This window comes from Falco peregrinus, chromosome 12, assembly GCF_023634155.1.
Source record: "Falco peregrinus isolate bFalPer1 chromosome 12, bFalPer1.pri, whole genome shotgun sequence".
NCBI classification, from domain to species: Eukaryota; Metazoa; Chordata; class Aves; order Falconiformes; family Falconidae; genus Falco; species Falco peregrinus.
In genome coordinates, this window is record NC_073732.1 from 16,440,477 (window position 1) to 16,465,105 (window position 24,629).

Here is a 24,629-nt window from a genome sequence, read left to right on the forward strand (position 1 = left end):
CACAACACAGTACTTTGAACCTTGGTTATGACATTAGGCTTAAACCTTTTCAAAGCCAAACTACCTCGCTACCCAGAATAGCTGAGAATATTGGGGTCAATCAAGACAGAAATGAACCAAATCAAAGTGAAATAGTTGCTTTGCAAATAACAGAAAAATATAGGGCAGCAGATAGTCTATGAAAGCAGGTGTTAAGCTCAAATAATTTTCTCTTTAGATGAAATGTTTGTCTTCTTGCTCCACTTGATCTTCACAGACTTAATAAAAAATTTGGTTAGAAATTTCTGTTTATATGCCTTGAAGTAGGCTTTCCTCTATCTTCAGAGGCACGCCACTGCCTGTCTTGCTCATATACAGTGGATTTAGCGCAAACATAAAGGAAGCCATCACATGGATGATGTAATATGCTTGTCTCCTGTGGCCCACACCATAGCTGTGGTGGTGATGTTTTCCACTACTGATGGGTGGCACATACACCCTGTCATTGGTTAAAATTGTGATCTTTATATAAGAAGGAGCACACAAATGATGTAGCACTGTCAATACTTTTCTAAAGGATCTCATATTGTCCTCTGACTTTACTTTTAATGAGTCTCAAGTGCACTGAGCAATCCTTTCCGTTCCCTTTCAGGGTTATAAAACTTTCATAGAGGTTTGCAAGAAAATTATGCCTTTGAAAAAAGACTGAACTCTACCCTCTGGTTAGTGAGGATAAATATCTACACTAACACTTGAAACTAGAAAGTCAAAAATAGCCTCTGCTCTTGAGTACTTTTTGTCTTAAAAATTATATAATAGAATTGTAAGAAGTAAAGAGACAGGTAAAATGGTAATCAGAAGCAGACAACAGTTGTCCTATGGTGAACCACTGAATGAAGTACAACTTTTACAGATAAGCAGAGATAAGTGTGGGGTGCAGGGGGTACAGTGGAGGGTTTAAAAACTTATGAACAGCAGAGAAGTGAATAAAGACTGGTAATTTTTTCCTCAAGAAAAAGAGCTCCTCAGTCCATCCAATGAGGTCACCAGATGATGGATTTAAAATAAATATAAGGAGGTACTTTTTAAACACAGCACACAGATGAAGTGGAACACATTACCAAAAGGCATACATGTCTTTTAAAAAAAAAACAAACCGCTGTTTTTTAAACTGTTTCAAAGACAAATTTCAGGCCCATCAGCAGCTAAAACATGCCCTGGTATAGTGCAGGTCTCTGGATCGGGAAGGCTCTGAAGTCATTCTCTTCTTGTGTTCTTTTCACAAAGATCTATCATTGCCAGAGACAGGATTCCAGGTCTGTGTTGCACCAGAGCAGCAGCTGCTGCAGCACTGATGCGGGGAGTGGTTCCCCCAAGCCCTATGTTCTATAACAAGTATTATTTTGTATAATCAGGGCATGTTTACTTGAAGAGAGAGCAAGGTAGAAGGGTCCATCAGTATTTTTCAGTGTGCATCTAACAGCTAAGCTGATCTTTAAAACCTATGCAAAGACCCTACAGCCAAACAGTGTGTTAGACTCTTAAATCCTTGATTTTTTTTGTATGGCACGAAACCGTTACAAACATACCTTTCCTGCCAAATCTGCTTCATGTCAAGATGACATAAAAACAGAGAACACAGTAGAAGTATTTTCAGGTGCAACCCCTGCATATCGTCCTGGATGAAACATGAGACAATTCTCCCGTTTCATCTGTTGCTTTCCTTTGCAAGCTTAGGCAAGGTACTCCGCTGCTTCCATCTCCTGGTCTGTTCTGTCTCCTTTGATTTGTAACTTTTGTGCAGGTGGTCTTCTCTTAGGGATCTCCTTATGGCTTCTGAAAGCTGTGGACTTCTCATGCTATTATTTGTCTTTAAGAAGAATGAAACCTTCCCTACAGTGCCAGAGGAGTTTACTTTCCCTGCAACCATCACCTCCTTCTCCTCATCAGGAAGTTCTCTATCCAAAGTCACCAGACAACGTTTTAGCACACAGAAAATCCCATGATGTTTCAGCAGAGGCTGCATGAATCTAGGTGAGACTGTCCTGTCCTCCCAGCCATTCTGCCTGTCCTCCCAGCCATGCTATTTGCATCACTCTTCACTAGGTGCCTCCTTTGCCCTTGCAAAGTCAATACTGGTCGCTCACCTTCCAACACTGTTTGGATACTGTGGTGTCTTCCACACTCTGTAGCCAAGAACAACCCGAGGAAGAGCAGGGTTACATGACAACCACCAGAAACATTCACCTACCTCTGGAGCTGCCTTGGCGAGGAGCACTGAGCTAGAGTGCCACTGCAGCAGGGTAATCACAAGGGCCAAATGCACCACAACAAGCTGGAACTGCAGCATCTGCAAAGGAGAGCGATCTGTTAATGACTTTGCAGTTGCAGTCCCAGAGGAACCTTGCTCCAAAGGTCTTAAAGAAGTGAAAGCAAAGGGAGAGTCTGTTCTCATGGCTGTTAATATGTTTTCTTTCATAGAGTCACTGCATAACACACAGCAAACAAATAGTGCCAGCTGAATGCTCTTCACCTTTAGGTGACTTTGCAGATTACTGTGTCTCCAGGTCCTGCCCCAGAGTGTAATTCAAGCCTGATTCTTCCATTCTTTGCTGACTCTCTGCTTGGCAAAAGCAGAAATAGAAAAGATGTATAAAGATATTTCTATGATGTAAAATAGTTGTTTTATCCTATTCTATCAGGCAGAAAACACATGGTAAAAATCATCTGGCTTTGTACTTTCCCCACCCCACCCCACTACAAAGGAGAAAAGCCATAAAAGCATTTGGAGTCCAGTTTTAAAAAGTAAAGATACAATATTTGTAGTGCTGCTTCTTGAAACTGTTTCTTGCTTGGCTTTTTAAAATATTTTACATGTGTTTCCGTTATTTGGTTACCCCATTTTACAAATATATATATACACACATATATAGTCTGTCAGGGATCAGTAGCAAGGAAGAAAGTCGCTGGTTATTCTGTAGGGGTGAAGCAGACTTGGTTCACGGGAATCAAAGGAAAAAGTCAAAGCAGGAAACCAGGTGGTACCACTGTCTGTCAGTCCGATGGCAACAGCCATTGAAGTCAGACAAGGGTCTGTCTGGGTGTTTTTAAAGCTGTAACCCTCTACAATGTATATTTTTGTATGTGGGTGTGCATTGAAGTTTTAAGTAGTAGTCTGCTACCTTCACAGGTAACCACATCCTGATTATTTGGATACAGAGACATAAACATAAGTGGCAAGGTTAAAAACACATGTTTATTATGGTTAAGGTCTGTGCTGGTATTCATTCAACCCAAAGACCAAAGAGCTAAAAATAGTGACTGGTACACTAATCAAAATAAACATCAAGGCACCTGCAACACAAAAGACATTTGATTAACTGGTCAGAACTCGACACCAGTGAAATTAGAAGCAGAGGAAACTGTAAGGACTTAAAGCTTGGCTCCAGTTCCAATGGAAATGAATAGCTAAGCACCAATGTCACTGGTTTAAAAGGGAGAAAAACTTAAGTCCAGCAAGATCCTGTTGTGCCGATTTTCATGCAGTGAAGGGAACAAAGTGGGAGAAAGAAGCAGGGTTGTCCCAGTGGAGCAGTTTAGCTCTAGAAAAGTATTTGCAAAACTAAGAGTGTGATAGGACTATGTAAACATAATTAAAACTCACACTGTCTTCTGCCAGCCTGAGACTTAGCTTTCCACCTTCAGCCCTGTCATAGGATCTTTGCTGTTAAAAGCAGTTGTTGCTTTTTCTCCTTGAGCTCATCTGTTGCAATTGGGTAACCAGAGCCCTCCTGCTTAAAGGGACTTTCCCAGCCATGCACTGGTTGTTACTTCACCCCACCCACATTTTAACCTTGACCCTTTCCAAGACAGACCTAAAGCGAAGCTTGACAGTACTTTTTACTGAAGGAGAACAAGTAAAGCTCTGACAACCACATGGACCTTTGCAAGACGTCACCTCTTGTATTGAGTTTCCATCCTTCTGGAAAACTCTTGACATATCTCTGTGAGATTGGTGGCGAAGGGATTGGCGTATAATTCCATGTCTTTAGTATCTCAGAGTCTGGTCTGGTGTTGTTCAACATAAAATATGGTATACCCTTCACTAAATGTAATTGCAAGTCTGAAATCCAGACATATTTATGCATTTTAGTGATATTTTAGTTTGAAATGTGTCAAAACTAGAATTCCTCATATAATTGCATATCTTTGTTGCAGATCCAATTAAAATAAAATTGAAGATAAGAGAGAGAACATTATTCTACCTTATCAAAGCAGGATAAACATTCAAAACTTTTTCCTAGGAATCTGTGCAGAGCCGTTTTCCAAAAAAAAGATCACAAGCAAGCAAAATTCTTTACCAAACAGAAACTGTTAAGTCTCCAACATCAAGCCAAAGGACTTAAAAGATGTTTTTCTTTTAAAGAAAAAAACCCAAAAAACAAAATGACATCCTGAAGATAAGTGGGCTGAACAAACCCCAGACAGCATGCAATTCATCACCAAGCTCCAAACTCATTGCCTGTCAAAAATGGTAACAGCTATCATTGTTCTTACCCATTTGAACTATCATATTTCACATTACTGTGGAGATTACTCTGCAAGTATAAATCACAAGAGCTTTATTTTTCTTGCTGGCCTGTTAGCAAGAGAACTGAGGCAAGACATCATGCCTTGCACTGTAATCTTTCACTTCAGCTGCCACTATATATCGATGACTATGGTCTGCCTGTCGTAATGCCAACACGGGGCGTGCTGGAGCTCCCCTGCCGCCAAGGACCTTGCTCTTGCAATGAACACGTTGTGGCTGAGCCCAGAAGCCCTTGGGGTGTTGTGCTGTATGCTCCTAAGCTGACCTGATGCAAAGCCAAGGCATGACCATCGCATAAGCACTGGGAAGCTCCTGGCAGTATCTATTAGGACTCCAGTCCTTCTGCTGTATAAGCACTGGGATGGTATTGGTGAGCCTCCATCACCTGTTAGCCATGAGGATCTCTCATGCAGATTCGAACCAGCTGGGGGAAATCACAGCTGTGTCTGCAAGCCAGTTACTGAGGTATTTTGTTGCTGCTCCAGTGCCACAAAATAGAATATTAATTAAAATATAAATAAATATAAATATATAACATATTAATATAAATGAAATAAATTCTTATAAAATAAAAAGTATTAATATAAAAACAATGCTTGTGGATAATATTTTGATTATTATCTTAACCAAATATACCACCGAGTCCTGACACTGGCCTCACTAGCCTTGGATTCGACACCTGATGGGAATCTACCTCGGCCAAAAAAAACTATGATGAATGAGTAGCTTACCAAAAGAACAAACTTACAGATGGCTTGTGTGAAGCTCTGAGAATAAGTCTGCTCCTGCTGAAACAAATTTGCCCCACTTCTATACGTTGTAGGATGGATCCTCTGATCATATTTGTTAAAACAAAGCCAAAAATATGCCCGTACCAGTTGTTCTAGTGTTTTCAGAAACTACTAAGGGACCATGTACATCTCAAGTGTAATTTTCTAGTCATGTAAATATCAAAGAAAAGGGAGAAAAATCAAAACAAGTCCCTTCCTCAGAAAAAAAAAAGCAGTGTCCAGAAATAGGTTAGAGTGGTGGCTTTGATCTCATCCCACAGATGAGATACGGAGCACTTCTTACATACTGCTTTCTAAAAAGATACTGAAGGAAGACATTGAAGTATGGGACTTTGGCAAAATGAAATGTAAGCAGTCAGTGTCAGGCACTTCATGTTATTAATAATGTGTTTCCTGGAGTAAATGCACATTTTTTAACAATGCCATATATTTTATTAGATACACATTACAGATACTGTCAACATCTAACAATGTAAATTTCCCTTTATTTTCAGTTTCCAAACTATGTAGATAAATAGATGCAGGTAGGTTTCATCTGATGTAACCAGAGATAACTTAAAATTCCGGAACTCATACAAGAGGCATACAACTAGTTATTCTTAGATAATGCCTAGGTATTTCTGCATCCCAAATGAAACATTTTGTCAGACAGTATTTCAACGACAAGGCTGTCCACTTTCTGAAAATGAAGTTCCTTAAAACTTTCTCCAGAAGACACTTCAGATTAGCCATTGGCTTTCAAAGTCTTCATTTCAATAATTGCATTCACTCTAACAATATGATTTCCAGTGTTTGGTCCTGATGTGTTTTCGTATCACCATGCTAGTCATCTTTGCCTGTGTTTTACTGAAGTATCTATTATAAATGCTGATTCAGGTACTGATAGTTGCACTTTTGGCAGATGCAGATGTGGTCAGAGGATGCTGAAGTATACAACTTTCTACCATCTGTACTCAGATAAAACAGATTCAGTGATGGTTTAGTCCCTGCAGGGCTTGACTAGCCTCCGCACTGACCCTGCCCACAGAAAACGCAACATTTTTGGGAGCAGCACAGAAATCACATGGCTCATAAAGAGAAAGGTTGAAAATGTGGCCCTACAGTTCCCTTGCGAGTTTGGAAAGTGTACAAATAAACACAGACTTTTGGGGTACATTTGCTTAATAGACAGAAGGGTGATTTGGGAAAAAATTAACTGACAAAGGTGGACAAACACTTGTGGAATACCAGTCAGTTGTGATCCTTGTCTTTTTATTTCAATAAAGAGCATGAAACCAAACAGCCATGCAGAACAAACGAGGATACTTTTCCTTAGAATGGGCAGGAAGGAGACAGGCTTGACATCTCGCAAAACTGTCTACACTGTGTAATAACCCCATTTTTAGCAACAGATTTTAGAAATTAAAAACCCTGAACTCACATCTATACCATAAAAGTAGGAGACCATGAAGCAAGAGACACAAACAGAAGCAATAAACCCCATCTAGAAGCCTAGGGACTACTAAATAAGAAGGATGCTATGAAGTGTAAGAAAATGTCTCTTAATAGGAAGAACCTATTTATACTTTTCCTAAGTAAGAAAACTGAGCAAGCTGCAGTATTCCTGGTAGGCACAATGGAAAACAAAACACTATTAGACTATTCTTCATTGCCATCTCTCAACTCTACAGTATTTATATATGTACTGACTGAACATGCCAACTTCTCTTAACATTTCTAACAACTTTACATTTAGCTGTCTTCATCTTTAGCATGAGAACTAAGAACTATTCATTGTTAGAGTGCCATCTTCAGCATTTAAAGTAAAAATAAGAAACCTTTCTATCCATAAAAATTATCAAGAAAGATATTGTATTTTTCTATATTAGAACTATCATCTCCATTCCTAACAGCACTGGAGCGATATGTAAAAGTTCTTCATACCTGGTATGAAAAGTATATTAGCAGAATACGTTATCAATACAAAAACATAGGCCATTTAAGGTCTAGTAAAAATATCCTGTAAGACATGCCTTCAAGATAAGCTTTTAAGAGACAAAAATGGCATTGGGATGTCTTCACAAGACTCAAATACTGATGCTGATTTACTGGATAAATGCTTAAATATTCTGATCAAAAGATGTTAGTTGAAGGAGAAAACTCTTGGTGAAGATGCACTGCAAATGGAAATTAGAGAGTAATCTGTTGCTCTGGGTTGACTAACAAGAAAGGAAAAGCTGCAACCCCTTGCAATCTTTGCCAGGGTCAGGCAAGAGGGCTCTTACAGCCCTCTTGGTTGGTTCAACCAACCTGGTGGTATGGTTCAAATTTTGTAATTTGCTATTTAAGAAGCCTGGAGAGGTACACTTGTCATTCATTCAAAGAGTGAAAATGAAGCCTTAATCTGCTGAAATCAGTGAAATCAGGTATTTATAAATAGTGAAGAACACCTCGTCTAGCCAGATAGATTTTTGCAGTTTTCCCATCTTTAAAAACACCACAGATTTGCTTGATTTGGGTTTTGTTTGGGGTTTGGGTTTTTTGTTGGTTTTATTTTTGCCTATTATGCCTCATGATATTCAAAGTATTTTACAAGAAAAGTCGGTTGAGCTGCATTTTCAATACAGAGTTCTTGTGAGCAGAAACAGATAAATGTAATAATTTGCCCCAGGTTTCCTGAGTGAATCAGTGGGCAGGGGCAAAAAATGTCCCCACAGCTTCTCAGCTTTCAGCTCTGCAGTCCGCATGAGAGGGTGGTCATTCCGAGCTGAAAAGACAAGTAAGGAAAGCTAAAGGCACTGTGTGTTTGTGCTTCAAAAATCAGTGGATTCTGGACTTCATTGTAGCCTCTGGACATCTAAACCAAAGGTTATTCACATGTATTTACTTGTACAACTCCAGTCTGGGAGGCAAAAAGAAACACTGAAATAGTTTTGAACTCAGAATGGAGAAATTACAATGGCTATCACTGAATCAGTCTGCCTTCATGTACAGTGGTACAAAGCTGAAGTAGTCAGATCACTGGATAATGCTAATTACTCTGTTAGCGTAGGAATGTTTTTGCAGGATTATTCTATTATTGCAGGAATGTGGCAGAATCCAGATCAACATTTATCTAATAGGAGATATAATAAAACCCTTTTGCAAATCCATACATTGAATGCTTTCCCTAAATCATTTATCTTGTGTTTTACAATATATTACATGCAGCAAACTTGTCGACCACATATGGTGTTTAGTAATGCAAAGGAACTATTCTGTCATAGCTCTTCAGCTTATTTTAAGAAGTAATATGCATTTGACAATAACATATACAGTGGAAAATCCATAACAATATAAACAGACAGCAGTTTACTGCAAGGCACTGCAAAAGCAGTGAAAGTAACTAGTCATGGTTGTAAAATGCACTGACACATCTTGTTTAAATATTGGCTGATTAACTGAAGGATATAAGTTTCCACTGAATATTACTAGTTCAGTTTTAGTACCAAAAATACTAAGTGATAAGCATCTGGCTATCTTAATCCCAAACTGAAAAAAGAAGCTGTGCTTTTCCCATCAGACATGGGCACGTGTATACCTTGTGCATGCCTGTTAATACAAAAAACTTGAAAAAAAATTAGAAGGAAGAAAGCACAGAGCAAGAAAGTTTCCATAAACAGAGCAGAAGACACAAAAGATCCCCAGCCCATCTCTGTCCTCACTGCTCTTACCTTGCATTGGAAACAAGCAATTCCAACCTTAAGGGTCCTGCTATGTTCTTCCCCCTAACTTATCCCTAATGTTCAGCTTTCTTTCAGAGTTTTTATAGTCTCTGCTGTAGGCTACAAACTCCAATCCCTGCCTTTGCTTTCTCTTACATCATTTCTAAAGATTTTCCACTGATCCTTGCCCTAAACCTTTCTCTGTCCTGCACTCTCACACACATACTTGCTTCACATTTGTTACATTTACTGCTCTGATCAAGATGATTAGTTTGTAATTAAAGGTCTAATTTAATTTTTTTGTTGGCTTTTTCCTTTTTGCTTTCAAGATTCAGACAGCCATGGGAGTGAAAAGATTTTCAGCAGCATCACCATTCCTCTAACCTCTCATTTTTGCAAACTGCAGTACAGAAACCTGATGTCCTGAATTTTATTTTATTTTTTAAACTTTATTTCTCAGGAAAAACAGGAATAACTTTAAGAGGACTGCATTAACTTCAGGAAGAAATTAATTAATGCATTTTTAGTAGACCGATACTACTGTAAGGTAAGCATTAGAAAAGGAGTGTGTTTTGTAAAGCAAGTCAGAAGAACTTAAGTCTTTCAAACAGTTCATTTCAGCTTTTGAAATGATTGTGAAGTGTCACCTGTGAAGCTGCCTATCTTCTCTAGGCAGTGCCAGAGGATCTATCTCTTTCCCTGCTTACCTCACTAGAATAAGACTATCTTCTATTTTGCCCCTTTTCTTTAATCTCAGTTTTTAATTGATTCACACAGCAATTGTAGACCCATTTTGGGGTCTAAAATTCCAACCTGTGCAGACTTCTTAGCAGTTAATTCATAGTTACTTTGTTCTCTAAATAAACAGGCATAGCACTTTCTAAAAAGTTTTTACTCTTAACTTGCCAAAGCTCTTCATACAAGTGACAGATAGTAAAAGGAAATTTCAAATGCAGCTCTGCAATAGGTGGGAAAAATATGCCAGCCAGGGAGAAACAGCCTTGATTTCATTATCTGTCCTGATCAGAGTGATTAGAGAGAGAGAAGACTTTAATTGTATTGTAACACAGCTCATTTCCCAGATGAAGACGGCGACAGAATTTTGCAGAGCTGACATCAAGTGCCAAATCAGGATAGTTCATTGCAAAGCGCTTTTTTGCCAGGCTCCCTGACTGAGGGATCAGTGTGGGGGGAAGTCAATGGAGAATGAGAAGCTGGGTTTGATCATGAGCACAACACAAATGTTCGGCCCCAGAGAACAAGGAGAGGCAAAGCAAACTTTTCAGTAGCATCTCCCGGCACGGGCAGATGTGGGAGTACGGCCGAGCGTAGTGCTGCAGAAATAGGCATTAGCCCCATGAGCACCCGCACCAGTGTCGGGCTGGGGCAGGCAGTTTGGGACTCCCTTCCACTTCAGGGCACAAGAGAACAGCGGTGGCAGCTGCAGAGGTCCAGAAGAGCTCTGCGGGCGCTAGGGCAGCAGCAGAATCAAAAGGGCAGAGCCAAACAATGCCAGCCGAAACACGGCTGAAAACGCTGCTGCTGGAAGAGAACTGGGCTGTGCTCCTTTTTACAGTACTACCTGCATTTAGACGGTGGCTTGCTGCTGGAAGCTCAGAGACACAGAAGTACTTGACTGATGTGTATAAAACACATGCGCAGGATCTCAGGGGAAAAAAGATAATCATGATCTAACTACAAGAAATTATTAGATTTATGGGGTATCTTTGCTACGTATGACCTGAGGTGTTGCCAACCAGCTACAGCAGTTCTAGGCACTCGGTTTCTTTCTCTTTTTTTCTGTTGGAAAGACACAAGGTGGTCCTCATAGGCATTTACTCCCCTCGGAAAGTTTTTACAGGTCCCACCTCAAGCTCTTTAAGCAGGACCTCTGCAGGACTCCCTTCGGTCACCACGTTTGGTGTGGATGAGGCTGGTAGGAGACACGGGCTGTGCCACTGTGAGCGAGCTGACGGCAGACAACTGGATGCTGGTAAGGTAGGTGTTGCAGTATTTCACTACACAGGGCGAAGCTGCAGGATGTCTGGGGCTCAGCGGGCCAAAGCTTAGCACTTTGCAAGAGTGAGTGGGACAGTGGGCTGCAGGAATAGCAGGAGGAGAAATGCAGCCATATTGTCATCTCCTTTGACTACAAGAGGATGTCTAAGACCTGGGATTAAAACTTGCTTTTAGGCTCTCCACTGATCGGTGATCCTGTAACAAAGCTCCAGCCACTTTTGTACTACCTGGACCTACTGTCAGGTTGTGGCTCTTCCTTTTAGATGACTAATACACATTTCTTACATTTCAAAATAAATTTGTCTCTGTGCTCTTCCTACAAAAGCATGCAATCTGAAAGATTTCAGGAAAGGATGCTGATACACACAATTGTCATCATCTCTGACTGGGAGGTGTGAAAGACTCAGATCTGAGTAATTAGCCATCTTCATGGGCTGCTAGTGACCTTAGAATAGGACATATGCTACCAGCACAGTGTTCTTTTCCAGGGGGGGAGGGAGGGGACACACACAAACAAACAAAAAAATCAAAAGCAGAAAGAAAGAAAGAAAGGAAGAAAGAAGAAAAAAAAAGACTATAGAGTGTTAGAGTGCTAACATTTAATTTCCTGCTCTTAAATTGTCTTAGATTTAGCAACAACTCACAGATACCATTTGACACCTTCTGGAGAAGGCTCATAAGGAAGCTTCCCAGATAATGAAAAAGGTGTATGGTGATTATTTAGCTGGCAGAGTGCCCAAGGAACAGACATCCTCAACACTACTGCGGTTTAATTATACTTACAGTATAATTAAGTTAGGGCAACCAAGTGTTTGGAAAGAACCTTTGTTGTCTTAACCATAAATAAATAAACAAACATAATCTGATTTTCTCAACTATGAAGACCAAAAAACAGGAAATTGGAGGAGATTAAGAACACAAGTCATACAGCTCTTTGTTCTCTCATCCTAGAGAAAGACAAACCTGTCTCCCTGTTGCTCTCATGCTCTCGCTACTAATTTCTGCAATTCTTTCAACATCAGTTTGCAAATCACTTGATTTGTCTCAATGTTTTCCTTAATTCCTTTGGTAGACAAGTTCTTATTCAGAGAACAAGAGTTAGCAAGGGTTCATTTGTGTAAGTGTTGAGCAATCTTGCTCTTCACCAGCCTTGCCTGTGGAAACTGTATTTGGGTTTGTCAGAACTCATCCTTAAAATTTTAGGAATGACACATGAGTACACGTGCTTGCTAGTTTTGCTGTATCATACATCCAATCTTTTTCTTCTCCCACTTAAACATGCAGCAGTACTGTTACATCACTATGGTCCAAGGCACAGAAATCTCCTCCTTCTATCATTAAGTTGTCCCATGGGAACTCTACCTGCCAGCCTCTTCAAATTACTTCTACAAACGGCTACAAATTAATTCAAAGTCAACCTTTCCACTGACCACTGATTCCTCACATAAGGTTGCACATTTGACACTTATAAATCAACATGAATAGTGTGGAGTCCAGAAGGTGTTACGGCCAAAGCCGTAGACCCATCCTCAGGCATTTCTGATTCAGCTGGCACGGAGTAAAGGCACGTGACATTCTAATTGCTACTATTATTCACAGTTTCACGAAACAGTGAGCGTATCATTAGAAACACTCTAGTTCTGGGTTTAGGATGGGAAATAAAGACAACATTGAAGTTAGAAAAAGTGGATTTTTTTTTCCAGGTTTGAAAGTATTGCCCCAGTATTCTAAGAAATATTCCAAGAACTTTTTTCTTTTCAAATGAAAACTATAATTTTTGTTTATAAAGAGCCGATCTCTGTAAGTTAGGTTCTCAGCTGACACTGATTCATGCTCGGAGATAAACAACTGACGTATTCCAAATTACGGTGCCTTCAATCTATTTTTATTTCTTGAGACAATAAACTCTTCTGATAAAATTGGCCCAATTCTGACACCAGGTTGAAAATAGATTACCATTCCACCAGATTAGCCAACACCCAGCATTTTATAGCTGCATCACTGGTTCAGGGAGAACACCCAACATTGCTTTCACTACACTTACATTCATATCTTGTCTAAAGAAGGGGAAACATTTTAAAATAACTACCTCAGATATTCAGTCAATATATAAGGTTGAATTTCAGAAACCAAACTGATTCCCACCTATTTTCATGTAGATATACAGAGCCAGAGAGCAGATGACCCACCGTAAGACAGAACTATGGAAAAGAGACCCTGCATTAACAACATGTATGCATGTTTTCCAATTGAAGGTACATTCTACCTTGAAAGAAAAAAACTACGTTAAGACAGCTACTTTAAAATCTGCAAGCTATCAAAGTAGCTTTTGCTGTGTCACTTCCATTTAAGATGACTCCTTGCAGCTAGATGGATTTTGAGAAGCAAAACCCACAAAGTGAAAGTACCACATAAAACTGAAGACAGTAACATTCTTCAGGAGTGTTAAGCTTCCTACTAACAGTTTCTATATATGTACTTTTAAAAAGTCCTTTGTGCTAGAATTAAGTGCTTCAGATAAGTGCCGGGTCATGACATGAAAGAATCCATAAAAAGCACTCGCAAAACAAAGCAAAAATCCCAAGCCAGGACAGTTTATTGAAATGCAAGCTTTTTCTGTAACAGTCATGCTATGACGCAGAATAATGTGTTTGGAAATAAAAAGGGCAGTTTATGTTTTGTGCCTGTGTCATTGGCTCCCAGCCCAAGATGCCTGCGAGGAGCGAAGATGGCCAAGAAGAGTGACAGGGCCTTTTGTGCCATGGATGGATACAGTGGTCCCCAAGCTAATGGATGAGAGGCAATGAAGCCATACAAAGAGGTCTCAAAATACTAAGCAAATAGCACTAATTCTGGGCTGGTATCAGCCTGGTCTTTGCTCAAACTGGCATCACAGAAATAAAAATGAGTAGAATGTGTTTCCATCCCCTCTGGCTACGCTACTTGTAGTCAATGCTAAATATAAAGACAAACTGAGAACCAGCCCCATCTTTCTGCACCAAGAGGGAAGACAGGGAGTGGTGCTGATGTTTTCAGGCTGCCTCCCTTATCAAAGACCTGTCTGCTGATGTCCCCTGTCAGTGAAACGAACTCTTTTTTTCACCCATGAATGCTTGTGGCATGGTACTTAAAGCACAGAGCAACAAAGTGTGCATCTCAGCTGCAGAGCACAAATTTTGGCTCCAGAGCTGATTACAAATGCAGCAATGCAGCACAGCACTGAATGCATAGCAGCAGCTGAAATTCAAAGACATGCTCACGAGAAGAAAAAACTTGTCTGTCCTGAAACTCTTTCTTGGCCTCACACTTTTTTTCACACAACTGATCACCATTTCTGTACAGAGCTGAGAACCACTGGATTTGGTTCATTGGCATCATGAGAAATGATACAGAACAGTTAAAGAAAGCAGCTAAGCAGCAAAATTATGACAATGATCTGGGGGAAAAGTGGAAGGTGAGTGATATTCTTCAGTCAGAGTACAGTGGTGTGGGAGCTGGGCAGGGCCACGCAGGACCACTCAGAACATCACAGGATGCCGCAAGAAACACTGCCACTAGTTTCTTACCTGACATGCAGGTAGAGGAAGATGAAGTCATGTGAAAGTTGGGGCTGGGCAGCTGCTTCTCCCTGGAAGCAATTCCTGCACCAAATGATATTAATAGGGAAGGTACTGTCTCCCCATTCCTAGTAAAGCTGTCCCTGGGATGCTGGCTTGCACAGCGGGACCATTCTGTGCTGGAAGCTAACCAGAGTAAGCTGTTAGTGTAAACCTGGGAGTTCAGAGCAATTGATGCCGACCGATTTGATTCCCTTCCCTGTTTTGCTCTGGTTTAAATGTACTTAGTGATTGGTTCCTGCAAGGAACAGTACAATCAAGTGCTGTTCTAAAAGTGAAGTCTCTGGTACTTCTAAGAATTAAAGATCTCACAGCAGTTTGTACATTCGTTGTAATGCTTGAGCAAATTCTGCTACATTACTTCCTCTATCGCTTCAACTGGACAGAGACCTTCCCTTGTCAGACTCTGCACCCTTCTGCAGGGAAGGTGCAATTTGCTAAACAGCTGCCACATCGCCACTGGATTAATGCAGGGTAATCCAGTAATCATGTCCAATTACAGCACAAACATTAATCAGTCGGTCACCGCCCCCTAGAGGTAGCCACGTTGCGGGCAGAGCCGATTTGCGGCAAATGACTGTCTGGCGGACTGAGCACTTCGGCATGCAGCCGGAGGAAGGTATTTGCTGATTAGACCCACGTGCTGTTACAGGAACAAATTACCGAGTGCTGATTGTCAGCTCCTCGATTATTCCTTCCCTCTCTTGCCTGCGAGGTCACCCAGCTTGCAGCATTTTGCATTTCTGTATTTTGCAGTCAGGGGACAGATAGATAGACCACTATATGACACAGTTACAATAGAAAGCAGTAAAAATAACACCCAGACTAAACTCTCTTTTGTTACAGCTTATTTTTCTCAAGCAATGTGCATAAAGCAGTGGCACAACTGCATAGACTGATCATGCCCACACAAAGCTGGATGTGTTGGTGTGACAAAAGCCACAAACCTTTATGTATAAACACAGCCATGCGCACTCGTTTCTTCCCCTTGACTGGAATAGCTAAGAAGTTTTAAAGGGAAGAATACAAAAAGTAATGAATAGTGAGTAACCCACCACATAATCAAGTGATGAATATCCTGTTTCTGGTGTGCAAAGACCTTTGTTTGAATGGGTGAGTATTTATTTAAGGAGAAACAATCCTGTGAAGAGACTTAGCACAAGATCCTGGAGGCAGGAATAGCTCATGACCAGGATTCCCCAGACACATCCTCTTTTTTTCCAGCTGGAAATTCTGTCTAGGTGGAATTCAGCGATTTTTCACATTTTCTTCTGGCAGGCTGGCTGGATATGCTGGCTTGCCTGCATATGGAGGGATTCTCCAGGTATCCACTAATATGCATAGACCACGCGCACATGTGCAGCCCCATACCTGTACACATTTCTGTTGGCAACATCCAATCAAAAAGAGCAGACGTCCAGTATCCCAGTAACCACTTCATTGTGAACGTTATCCTGGGATTCAGGAGAGCTGTATGCTGTTACAGAATCACAGCAGGGTGGAGGTTGGGAGGAACTTCTGGAGATTGCCTAGTCCAACTCACCTACTCAAAGCACAGTCAACTAAAGCAACTTGGTCAGCGCTGTGGTGGGTCAAGTTTTAAATATCTCCAAGGATGGAGACACCACAACTTCTATAGGCAGCCTGTTCATTGCTCAATGACTCCCACAGTAAAAAAAAAAAAAGAAAAGAAAATCAGATGTTTAAAAGGAATTTCCTCTATTCAGGAATTTGTGCCTATTGCTTGTACAAGTACATCTTGTTGTACTTTTACTGGGCATCACTGAAAAGAGTCTGGCTCTGTCTTCTTTGCTTCCCCATCAGTTATTTAGATGCACGGATAAGATAACTTCTGCTATTACAACCCCAGCTCTCTCAGCTTCTGCTCATATACATACACACAAGGACATCCTTCCAGCATGTCCACACCTCTCTTGCATTGGGAAGCCTAGCCCTCCAGATGCATGCACACACTAACACAACCTTGGATGCTGTTGGCCTTCTTTGCTGCAAGGGCACTGCTCATGATCATGTCTCATGGTCAACTCACCCACCAGGACCCTCGGGTCTTTTCTAAAAGTTGCTTTGAGATACTCAGTTTGTGTAGGTGAATGGGGTTAGTCTCCGCTTCACTTCTGCTTTGTCTAGATGACCTTGGATTCACCTCTCTGAGCCTTACTGTCCGCAGTGTTGATGCTACTGGCCTTTGTAAAGAGATTTCAGACTTTGGTTGTGTGAGGGAGGTGTCATTTTCATTTGCCCTTCATAGGTAACTATCTTATCACCCTCTGTCAACATGTGGCTGCTCATATTGATAACATTCACCTCCATGTGGGCTTTTTAGAACGGCCACTATCCTGCTGCCCACATGAGTCAGATTTTATATAATTTACCTTCTCTGCTACAGTGTTCTTTTTCAGGAGCTTGCACACGCATACACACACATTATTCTACTACACTACAGGTCTAGAAGCTGAGACAGAATACTGAGCACTGTATAGCATTCTATGGCCAGGGCCTATAAAGTCCTATTCAGAACATTATGACATGGAAAATGCCCTTTCATCTTACCAGGTTGTTTTTTTTTACTCTGTGGCTGTTGTATCCTAGCTTAGCCAAGAAACCAGGGAGAACCCCCAATTTTATTCCCACAGGTAGCGCAGGGCAGTGAAGGTTATCCAGTCCCTTCTGTACCCAACTGAACAATTTGTGCTTCATTAAAGCTGAGAGACTGCCAGCTTCAGAAAACTCAAGGTCCTAACATTGCCTGCTTATTCCTGCTGTGTGCATCCTTGTCCTCTGCATCATGCCAGCCACGTGGCCAGACCCTTCCCCTCTGCAGGCCAAGGTTTGTCTTTCATGAGGATCTCTGCTCTGAAGCAAACAGTATTCCTTTGTGGGTTTCTCTATCCCATCTGAAGTTACAGCGTCCAAGCACTTTGGAAATAAACAATGATTCATATATTTTCACAACACCTTCAGAGGCAAAGAAGTACAATTATCCCCTGCCAAACGTCAAAGCCCAGCTCCAAAAATGCAGGTTTGTCACAGCTCCGCACCATAACTCTTTCCCCAGTCATATGCAGCAGAAAGCAGGCTTGTGCCATGCGCAGCATTAAGTCACTATAACTATAGGCATTGCTGCTGGCATACTAATGAAGCTGTATAAATCATTATTAATTCATGTGAGCAATGAATCTCTGGGCTTCAGTTACTCACACTGAGCTGGGCTGTGTCCAAAACCCACACACTGCCCTCCCGGAGACGTGGCTGCTCTCCAGAGCCTGTTCAGTCCCTCTCCCTACCTGTTCCCTTGCCTTCGCCTCCACATCTTACACAAGGACCTTAGAAGAAGGGACAAAACCACCTTCCTTCCACACGGCTGGCCCGTTTGTCCCAGGTGCGAATCAACTGGATCACATGCGGGAGGAGGCTGGCCCTCTACCTCTGTAAGGGCAGACATGCCGCATTTGTGCTTACTTTACAATTAGACTTGGAACCCAGGAGCAAGAACGTAATATAGTTCCTTATGTAACCATATATTTATTTTGGTTACGTGCGGCTTCAAGACAAATCTAAAATGGTGCTGGACCGTGCTGCTGCCCTCAAAAGAAGTTTGTCAGCAGAGTAACAATAATGTTCTGCTTCTGGAAATGATGTGCTGGGCTTTATGGTCAGCTTTTCGGTTTGAATGTGTTTTTTCCACTTTGATATTTGAGCCCTCCCCTCAAAGCAAATCCTTCGAGTGTGTACACGGCTCTCCAAGCAATGGTCATGGGAGGACATAGACAAGCGCAAAAAAAGATGCTGACGGCGTCTGAAAATGATTTGCAATCTTGTAGCCGCATGAGCTCAGTCGCATTAACATAGTGATTTAAATACTGTGGATGGCTTTTCTGATGTTCTTTTAGAAATTTCTTATTGGATTTATTAGGCATCCAAAATATATTTCAAACCAACCAACCAGTGGAATGAAACAGAGCAGATAATACTGACTAAGCACTCCAAGCCCTATCTGGCAGCCCCAAATCAAGCACACTGCCACCGAGCACACAACTCCAGTGACCAGATGGGAGAGGATCTGGAACTGGGCTACTGAACTGTACCATGTCACAGAAGCTGGGACATCGCACCACAAGAGGATCCTTCATGGGTCTGAAGCATCCACACTCCCCACAGCCCAACCTCACTGTAGAAAAGCCTGGTTGTCTTTGGCAAAAAATGAGATTGTGAAGTTTTCAGTGCCTTGCACATCAGATGTGCTTAAGGTAAACACAGAAAGAGTGGCTTTTTTTTTTTTTTTTTTTTTTGTAAATACTGCCACAAAATTGTAAATAACATGTACATGATAAATAACACAACGAGCATTTTGAACGCAAAGAAGAAGCAGGCTGCTACTAAAAAAGGAACAGACTCTGCAACGCTGCCACAGATACCTTGGCTCTGCACACCCAGGGCGGGCAGAAACCCTCAGTGGTGCTGTGCCATGGCTCCATAGGGCTGGGGGATGCCAGGCTGCTGAGCGGTATGGGGCTGGTTGCACACAGATGTTACTGGGCACATTGTGACGCCGCTGGTGTAAGTCCTGCTCTGAGACCTCCAACACTGTCAGGAGTAGGGAGTGCCCATTTCACCGAGAGATTAATTTGGTTCTCATTAGACCGAACAGAAAGCCAACAACCAGAAAACGCAGCCAGCTACCAGGCAGACCTGGTCTTCCCATCCCAGACATGGGACTGGCTTCTACTCAGCCAGGTTATAAGTGGCATAACTGCTCTCAAGTCAATAGCCCTGATAACGGAGGGTGTTGTCATTGCACTGAAGTCAAGTGGAGCTATCTGTGATGTACACCAGTACAAACGAAACCAAAGCCTGGCTGCACAGACTGAACAGAGAGAAAAACCAGACCTTTTTTCTTCAAGGCTTTTATCACACACAACCACTACCTGAGGCACCTCAGTCCTGCCCTTCTCCCATCCCTTTTTTCCACCTGGTCCTGTAAGTTCCTCAGACCAAAGGCTGCCTTTTACTATTCAGTGTTTTCTCCCCTGCTCCCCTCCATCTCAAGCAGGTCCCTTTGCTGCACAAATAATGCAACACAGCAAGCATAGCCCTCGGGGGATTAACCAGCCGGGGTTAATGAACAACATTTGACACTGAACTGCACACCTTTCCCTTCCCCTGTTGCCTGCACAAGCTCTTGAGACTTCAGGCAGCTGGGCACACCAGCCAGAGACTCTCCAGGTTGTTTTCTGGGAACTATAGGAAACACTCAGTGTCAGAAAAAGGAGTTTAAGCTGAGCGTACAGCCACATGGTTAGAAAGCAGAGAAACCTCAGCCTGGAGCTGGCAGTGACTGATGACTGTAGGTGCTGCGAGTATTTGCTGCTCCTCACGTTACCCAAATGTCAGGGTTTTAAAGTGATGTTACCACAGGAGTGCGAAGATCTGTGTAAACTGAGATGATAATCACCATGCAAGCAGAGCATGAGCTGTTTGACTGTGCTGAAATTATGTTATTTGGTATTCCTCTAATTTCTCACATGACTTGATACACCAAAAAACCCCACCATATTGTGTTTTATGCTCTGGGTCCATGACAATTGCTTTTCCTGCAGCAGACAATGATTTGTAAAGTGACTTTTCTTATTCCCAAACCACCCAAAATTTTGCAAATTGGTTTCCACGAATTAGAAATGGTTTAGAAATAACCTTGGGTCACGGTCTGGCTCTGTTATGAGGCTTTTGTTGCCATGACAGCTAGCTGGGGGGAAGAGAGTTATTTCTCAATTACTCTATTTTTACATTAATATTTCTTTCAGAGCAAAACAGCAGTAGAAGTAGTGTTATTTCCTTTGCTTGCACTGACACAGGACTAGTTCCTAGGAACCACAACTTTTTATCATCTGATCATAGACATCCCTGGCCGTTTCATATGGAAGTATGTGTCTCCCCAGCCCCAAGCCCTGGGCTCACTGGGTGTGCAGGGAGCAACCCCTTTTCTCCTCTGTGCTGCCAGCAGGAACTGCCAGCAGAAATATATCACATTTTAGACAGACTTGCATGGCCAAAACCCTATAGCCCGATATAGAATCATAGATTCATAGAAAGGTTTGGGTTGGAAGGGACCTCAAAGATCATCTAATTCCACCCCCCCTGCCATGGGCAGAGGAAAGGAGAGAACTCGTCCCTGGGTGGGCTTGTGCCATCAAGCTTTCAATTAACAGCTGAACGTGCTAAACAATTGTACCACACTCCCTAGTTATAATTATCTTTGTAATAAAGAACAATTTTCCTTCCTAAAAATTACCTTCCTAAAAACATTGATTCCAAGTAGCAGAGATAACACATAGACCCAGGTGGCCTTTTTCACAACATCAACAATGGTTCAGAAAAATAAGGCTAGGATTTCTCATTTCCTAGGAACCCATCAGCTGTCTATGAAACGGTGATCACTGCTGTTCACCGTAGCTTGCGGCTGGATTTGAATCCACAATGCAGAATTTCAAATTGCAATACTTGACTCCCATACCTAACTCAGAAGCACTGATACCCAAAACACAGGTGTTCAAGCTCAGGCAGGTTGAAGAGCATCTTCATGTGAAGCTCTACAATACAGATCGATCCAGAGCTGTCCTGTCCCTGTCCAGTTCTGTTAGCCACATTCCCTTTTGAAGGGTACAGAAACCCTGAACAGAAATGACTGAAGGAAGGTCCTCTCAGCCACTGTCATGGTCCCTTTGCTCTTCTTTTTACCTTTCGACTGCTCATTGCCTCCTAGCATCAGGGTTAGGTTTTGCATCACACTAGAGATGGCAGCAACAGAGAAAGCAGGGAGGTGCTACCTGCCCTATACTGATACAGGTGTGTCATTGCGCTATATGCTGAGCAAATATCTGCAAACGGACCAGCTTAGACTGACAGCTATGACACCTCTGGATTAAGGATTAGATCCGACATTTTCAAAGCTCTTGTTTCAGTAGCAAGGACCCAAATTTGTGTCTTCCGAGTGCTCTGAGGGCCCAAGCACTAACGTGTCTTCGTCATTTCACCGGGCTCTTCACAATTCAGGAGATCAAATGTGCCATTTTAAGGTTTTCAGAGAAATTGCAGAAGTGATTTAATGGCTCATGGCTTGCTTAAAAATTTTAAAATATTCATCATGAAAAGAAGAATCCAACATCTTACTGGGGGGAGCAGGAAGAAGGGAAGGGAAAAGGTAAACAAACCAGGAGAGGCACAAGACCAAACTGTATTCCAAGCACACACAGTGGAAAACGCAGGCCAGTGCCAGCAGCCTGATAATCCAAATTCTCTTTCTATGCACCGACCTCTTCTGAGAAAAGGAAAGAATTTAAAGGCGCATAAATGATAACTGTACACATTCTGGAAGCAAACCTAAAAGCGCTGCCAGGAAAAATCACCCCTCTTGTTACAAAGCCATTAACACGTTCCCTTCCCCTTCCACCCCGGCAGCAGAGCTCATACCTACGGAGGGAGAGGGGCAGCGGGAATGCTGCTTGCCGGCCCCACGCAGCCAGCCCTCGGCACAGCAGGGTGGACATTAAATCTGAGCACCAAGCATGGGCTACGGCATTGGCAGGATAGAGGCGCTTTACTGGGAAAAGCCACTGCAACACACCGAATGCGGCAGCCGGATAGGCACAGCAGCTTTCTGGAGAGCAGGTGAAGAGGGCGAGCATTGCACCCATGGGAATTCCCAGTGGACAAGGTGCAGGTCACTTGCTCCTTCCCCCTCCCACAGTGAACAACAAGCACTGCTTTAGGTACTGCCCTCCAAGGAGCTGGGAACTAAGCAAACTGTCCTAAATGCTTCTAAATGCTTTTTTTAAAAATCACAAGCTTCACCCCTTTTGCACACTCCAGATGGCTGTAGCAGCAATAGGTTCACCAAAATACTGGCAGCTAGATCCACAGATAATATAAACCTGTACAGGGTTTATTTTTCCTTACTCTTCATTCAGCTATATCCCCACACACTTAGTCTGCATTATACTTCTCCTTTCATGCTGTTCAACACCTCCTCTTGGCCCCAGTAAAATGGAAGTCATGTTCATTTTGCACACCCGCTTTATACCACTTTTGTTTAGACATTTTTTCTGGCCAGTTTACACACTACACTAGGTCTGACTTGCACAGATCAAAAGGATTGTGAAATCTGTCCCCACATTTTCCAATGAAGAATATTCTTGCCTGCCCCACCTTTGCATTTGTATCCATTTGGCACAGTTCTTGCAGGCTTGAGGTAGTGTTAGTATTACGAGCAATAAACTAAATGTTCTTTAGTACTGATGAATACCCCGAGAAATTCACTAAAATCAATGGAGATATTCCAGATGAGGGAGGTATATGGCTCAACAAAAATAATGGAACAGAAAACACCCACAGATGCAGAAGAAGATGTTGTCCAGATGGTGAAGCTAGCCTGGTGTCTGTCATGAACACATCCCTTAACACCCATGCAAAAACCTTTTGCACTGCAGCTTTAGCCCATGACACTTATCCCCCTGTCACTGGCCCAAAACTGCTGACTTTGTTGGCTTATGCTGACTTTCACTGGGCAAAAACTTAACCACTGATATTACCTAGCAAACACGTTGGGAGGGATGTTCGGGGTACTCTGAGTACCACTGCTGGTGCGCTCCGGAGCGAATCCCGCCAGCAGGGTCACAGAGCTGGGCTGAGGGGTGAGGCTTGGGGCAGGAAAACTGGGGCTGATCCTGCTGCACTGGGACAGGGTGAAGGACACACGAGGAAAAATAAGCACAAGGTGAAGGAGAAACTAGCAAAATAAGTAAAAGGTTTCTTTTATCACACAGTATTGTTTTGGCATTACAGCCTCTCTGTTCTCAGTAGCATTTACTTTGGTGTAACTGAAATGAAGATGTGGTCCAGGAGAATTAAGAGGACTGAGACCAGCTGAAATCAGAGGAAACACTGCTTTGCTCCACCAGCTGAAGCAAGTTTCCAGTGGGGCAAGTCAGCACAAATATCCTGAAACTGGAAACAAATCCCTGGACAGAGCTGCATAGATTTTCACAATAACTTTAAATCAACTAAACTTTCCAGCAGCTGAGAATTGGGCCAAAAACCTTGGCTGGAGCTGAGCTCCTTACAAATAGTCCTCTGCAAATCCTGAATGGAGTACTAGAACCACCTGTGCTGAGTGTGATAGGTAAGCTGCTGCTGGGACAGAGCCTGAAGTCAAGCCAATAGTTCCAAACAGAAACCAGAAATCTGGCTACAGCTGCAAAAGAAACAGTAGGTCGAGTTGGGCATGTAACCATCAGATCTCTTTGGACAAGTGCACCTGGACTCGAGAGGTTCCTGGTGGGCTCTCCCATTTCTTTGGGGAACAAACACCTGCATTTCATGTGCATGCTTTGCTCAGATGTGCCTATCAGAACATTAATCCAGAAAACCAGAAAAATGAAAAGCCCAAGTCACCAGCCATGGAGCTGCGGAAACCAGGCCCTTTGGCTACTTCAGGGAGTTTACTAGGTATGTATAAATAAACATGGAAGACTCCAATACTGCAGCAGTTTAACAAAGTGCTAGAATCCCTTCTGAAATGTTTACGAGGTGAAAATAAGTAAGCAACCTCTGCAAAACCAACTAACATTTTTCAATTTATGAAGCTTCCCATCTTGCAACGTCTGTTATTTTACATGAAGATTTTAATTTAAAAACTGCCTTTCTGAGCTATGCTGAGATGGGAAGGTTGCTGGGATTCTGGGCTGACATCCCAGGAACCGCAGTAGATTGCCTGGTATTCACAGTCAAGTTTTCTAATAAGGCGGTGCACATTTCCAAAATGTCACTGCACAAGTGGCCATTGGTGGAGTTATTTTAATCAGCGGTTCAGGAAGGCACTTAGACTTGTTGTGCCTGTTCCTGAATCGACAGACAAGCATTCCTTGAACTTGCT

At 42.2% G+C, this 24,629-nt stretch overlaps 1 protein-coding gene across 2 annotated transcripts in view; it reads right to left on the reverse strand.

The window, feature by feature from the left end:
- Positions 1–24,629, reverse strand: part of OSTN (osteocrin) — a 104,163-nt gene that overhangs the window by 5,646 nt on the left and 73,888 nt on the right. Inside the window, exons 1-2 of one of the 2 annotated variants that reach the window (XM_055817614.1) lie at positions 9,054–9,130; positions 2,231–2,329 (exon numbers count right to left, since the gene is read on the reverse strand). In XM_055817614.1, the coding sequence (XP_055673589.1) occupies positions 2,231–2,329 (99 nt within the window). In that variant the 5' untranslated portion in view covers positions 9,054–9,130. Of the gene's footprint in view, positions 1–2,230; positions 2,330–9,053; positions 9,131–24,629 lie in introns of those variants that run through there. The other variant, XM_055817613.1, reaches the window with a different exon arrangement.